Here is a 4,869-nt window from a genome sequence, read left to right as displayed (position 1 = left end):
CTACTACATTCCTGTGGATTTATTAGTCATATAAATCGATGTGGCATTATTAATCTATAGTTTATGTTTTATATTTAAATTAATTTTTGTTCATGCTTTTATCTGTAGCAACATCAGAGGACCTAAGAGGACATGGTGTGCATATTTTAATACTCTAATATGTTTCATTACATGATATAATATTATAGTTAGATGTGTAGTTAAATCATTTTTTAAAAATTGTGTCATGTTTATGAAAATTCCATGTTGTCTTCTTAGATTCCTTGGTTAAGTGTTACGTGAAATCCCCATGCAAAACATGCAATATGTTAACATTATAAAGATAAATTATAAATCCCTTATCACAAAACATGCCATAACTCAAAAAATTGGGTACTCTACTTTGCACTCATTTCTCTTTTCAAAAATGCTCTATCATGTACCATAAATTTGTTAAAATTCATAGTCAGTTGTGGGCATCATAATATATTGATTGAATATTAAACTATCATAGATGATTCTACGCATATTACATGACATTAGATATTATATCATCATATAAAAAAATTACACCTAGCATAATTTGTCACCTCAAGTGGAACTCCATTTTTCATATGAGAATATTGAATAATATAAAATAAATAAACCAGCAAAACATTAAGATTACAAGTTGTATGATATCTAATCTCAAAAGGATTATATAATAAACATCATCATAGAAACTATTATAAGATAAAGACAGGAAAGATCTAACGTGATATAAATAAAATTATTTTCCCATTATATATAATAAGCATATATTCATTAAAAATGTTACCATTGGAAATAATTGGTCACAATAATATGAAGCATACAAGAATGAATAGCATCTAAGAAATTATCATGTATTTCTTAAGAAATATGATCATTACATTGAGCATGAATAAACAACATATAAGGGTAGTAAAGTGAGCTTGGGTTGTGGGTTTTCTTCCCATTGGTCTCGAATTTGATCTTTGCTTCCAATTTAAAGATGTGAGATAATTACACATGGAGGATCTCATTCATGGAGTGATTAGTCTCCCACTAGCCCATAGAAGTACCTAAGATATAGGTTAAATGTTGGGGTAGATCATTAAGATACCTCCCACGTATTAAAAAAATACCATAAAAAATAAACAATTTGATATATAATGATGTTTAAATTTTAATTCAACATTCACTAAAAAAAACTCAAAATTTATTAAAATCATAACATTCAAAATCTAAATGCAATCTCAAATATCAAACTATTGTGTTTTCATTTGATATAAAAATATATTTAATTGCTCAACCTTAAAGCCATCAATTTTCTTGTATAAAATAGATTGAGCACATTTGGAGGAAAAAAGAACATCCCATATTTTAATATGATTGCTTAATATTGTTATCTAGATACTCTTTATCTTTATTTAGAGCATAATGTCAACAAAAACTAAAACTTTTAGAAAGCATAAAATTCAACATAGCAATCTCCATGAAAGAAAATCATAAGTAGTGTTCCATATATGAATCCACGGTTGTGTATTTTACTTCTGGATAAAGCTGGGTAGCTTCTACTCCATTAGCTCCAATTTCAAAATTATAAAGATCACCCTTATAGAACATCTGGTAGAAATGTGCTATTCCAATTTGCTCTCCATATGGTTGACCTAACACAAGCATTGCAAAGAGACCATATTAACGTCTTAATTTTTTTTTTTTTTTTTTTAATTATGATAAAAAATTGCAACATATACCTTTCATGCTTGCAAGAAAATCCTCAACAGAAATATATATTTTATTCAAGCTCTTTCTGGATAATTTTTCCCATTTTTCAACCACTTCCTTTTGAGAAAGAATGTTCAAAGGTGGCCTGATGTACATAGTCTTATTTACGGTACGAGGGTCATCAATTGCTTTGATTGTATATATTCCAACATCATCTTCATCTACCCAAACAGCTGTCAAGAGAATACATACTTTTTGTTACAGTAATTAATCAAACCATATGTTGTTGTTTTTCTTATATAGAGATGCATAATATTTTAAAATATATTAATCACTATAAGGGTAAAACCATAAGTTAAAAATTTGTAATTCTTTGATAGATCAGTGAGATGTATAAGCTTAAGGGTAACATACTATTATTGTAAGGCTAATGATTTTATCCTTTAATGCATTTTAAAGTAGTGCACCTTTATATAAGGTAAGCAAACAACATGATATGTTTTGATGAGTCAAATTACTAGAATATTGTAATTTACATTTAATCATTGAAAAAATGTATTAAAAACATATAATGCATTGTAAATACCTTTGACATTTCCATCTCCATATAGCAATACTTTGTCTGAAGGAGGCATTACACGGCCAAGTTGAGCTAAACCACCAACCAAATAGCCAGCAAATATGTTGGCAGAGATATAAGTGTGAGGAATGGTTGCAGCTTCTATGGCCTCTCGAACTTTTATTTTGTCCATAAATACAATGTTGCCAGGTGCCATTGCATGTTCCATCAACCCTGGATCCATCCCAAATTCTGAAGGAACAAACCTCTAAAAACAATAAAATTTATGAAGCTCAATGTAAGAGATAATATTGTATATTATTTTTTATTTTATTTTTCAACTATCAAACTTTGACATTATTTTATTAATATACTTATGTAATCTTCAACCTTAAGAGGTATGAAATCAAAGAATCAAAAAAACCACAAAAAAATAGTTTAATGTACAAATACAATATGTAAAAGGACAAGTACTAATATATATATATATATATATATATATACACACACACACTTGCTGAATATGTATATACATATATAGTATGTGTGTGAAGTTAATTATATATCGACTAGTCTGTTTCCAAAATTATCCATTTGAAATCTTATAATAATATTTCAAATTAATTTTATCATCTCAAATTTATTTATTTTAATCTATTAGAAAATATACAAATTATAAAGAACAAAAGTAATAATAAAGTTCAACAAAATTCATTTGTGTTTTCATATTTCCAATTTTGACTAAAGATGCATTTTGGCCACGTCCTTAAATATATGGCCTAAATTGCAAACCAAACGTGTATTGCTTTGAGGCAACCTATTCTACCTGGGTATACGGTCAAACACATGGAAGCTGCGTTTTCCCTTTTAGTTGGTTGATATGACTAAGTACCGACCTCCACTTACCTAAACAAAAATCGGTGAACTGCGTCATAAATGTAACCGACTAGGTAGGTAAATTCCAAAGTACAATTTTAGGTTGGAAAACTAATAGATTTTATATTACTTTAGAGAAGATTATTTATACATAAATATGGTGAAAAAGAGCAAATAAATTTCTGAAAGATTATCAGCGTAATTTGACACGTTAACTAAAGTAAAGTAATAATCGTGAATTTATTAATTCGCAATAATGATATTTGAAAGGTTTAGATGCAACTAATTTTATCATAATGATGATTATCTAAAAGAGAAACTGTAATAGGAAGAGAATTTTAGATGCAACTAATTTTAGACATTCTGAAAGAGAATTGTAATCTGAACTATTTAAAAGAGAATGTAATATGAAGAAGGGGAATTGAGATGTTCAGAAAAGGATATCAGATCTTTCAGGAAAATGGGGAAATCAGATCTTTCAGGAAAAAGAGAATGTAATATGAAGAAGGGGAATTGAGATGTTCAGAAAAGAATTGGCAGTGAGCTGAACGAACATGAATATACTGACCCTGGATAGAACGCCTTGCTTGCTGCATGCGAGGAAATAGCCGGCGATCCTTCATATAGAGTTAATGTTTTCATATACTTCATAGTTTACAAGATTCGATCTCTCGATATCTAAAAAGAAATCGCTACGATATACAGCATGTCAAACCCTTTCTTCGTTCTTTCAAAACGGAAGATTCGCAATCATCTGAATAATTCTTTTATAAATATTTTCAAATACAAACTAGTCATATTTGAGATTGACACATTTAACAACCTACAAACAAAGATATCCGCGGAAGTTCTAGGTATTAACAGACAAAAATTTAAAATACTTTAATTTTATTTTGTCTTCCGTCTTGTGTTTCTGATCTGCTCAATTCTTAAGAAATAATCGATAATATCAACATCACCTGCCTAAAATCTGTCAAAGAGAGTGACAAAGGAATCACAGACCTTAATATTTCCAGCTTCTTTAATGGCCACGACTAATTTGAGCTGTTGAAGGATGTGATGCCGCATGTGGTTTCCGGCAACTGCGCTTATCACAACATCAACCTGGTTCACGGCATTTACAAGGCTTCCGTGATCATCAAATGAAGCCTGCACAAACAAAACAAAGAAGATCCAAATTATTTATTGCGCAAAGAAAGGCATAAAATTTAAAGACAAAAAAAACCTAATGTACACCAAAACCTAGCTGAAAACATTCACAATAACCAAAATGTTGAGATGCTCTCAGAGAAAACTCTTCATTTCCTAAATTTGTACTCCATTTACCTCTACTAGTTTGGCGCCACTCTTTTTGAAAGACAATAACATCTCAACTTTCTCAACATCAGAAACAACTTCTTTCAAAATTATTTATAAATTTTAATCAAAATTATTATTTAAATTTTATTTAATTATATGTGAACATCACATACATAAAATTATATAATTTTGTTAGGTATATTCATTCAAATATTATAATAACTAGCTATATACATATTATATATGTATATAATATATATAGAACAAGTCAAGAGATATCAAAGCTTTAATTTTTTTATATGGATATATATATATGGCTTTAAAGCCTCGATATCTCTCTGGCTTTTCTATATATATTATATAAATATATAATATGTATATAGCTAGTAGCATCCGGAGGTGATGTTGAAAATATACAATTCTAATAT

The 4,869-nt window shown here is 28.7% G+C and overlaps 1 protein-coding gene across 1 annotated transcript; it reads right to left on the bottom strand.

Annotated features, from left to right (window-relative positions):
- Positions 1 to 1,293: 1,293 nt before the first annotated feature.
- On the bottom strand, positions 1,294 to 4,538 carry LOC149537853 (bifunctional pinoresinol-lariciresinol reductase 2-like). The gene is made up of 5 exons (XM_089802229.1): positions 4,469 to 4,538; positions 4,145 to 4,291; positions 2,294 to 2,534; positions 1,737 to 1,940; positions 1,294 to 1,649 (listed from the first exon to the last, which is right to left on the bottom strand). The coding sequence occupies exons 1-5, from the start codon at positions 4,508 to 4,510 to the stop codon at positions 1,486 to 1,488; spliced, it is 798 nt and encodes a 265-aa protein (XP_089658355.1). The 5' UTR covers positions 4,511 to 4,538; the 3' UTR covers positions 1,294 to 1,485.
- Positions 4,539 to 4,869: the final 331 nt, after the last annotated feature.

The sequence above is a fragment of the Cupressus sempervirens genome, chromosome 9, assembly GCF_028749045.1.
Source record: "Cupressus sempervirens isolate cs-2001-9-10 chromosome 9, ASM2874904v1, whole genome shotgun sequence".
Taxonomy (NCBI): domain Eukaryota; kingdom Viridiplantae; phylum Streptophyta; class Pinopsida; order Cupressales; family Cupressaceae; genus Cupressus; species Cupressus sempervirens.
The sequence above is the reverse complement of the archived record's forward strand: the minus strand, read 5'-3'. Positions and strand labels throughout refer to the sequence as shown.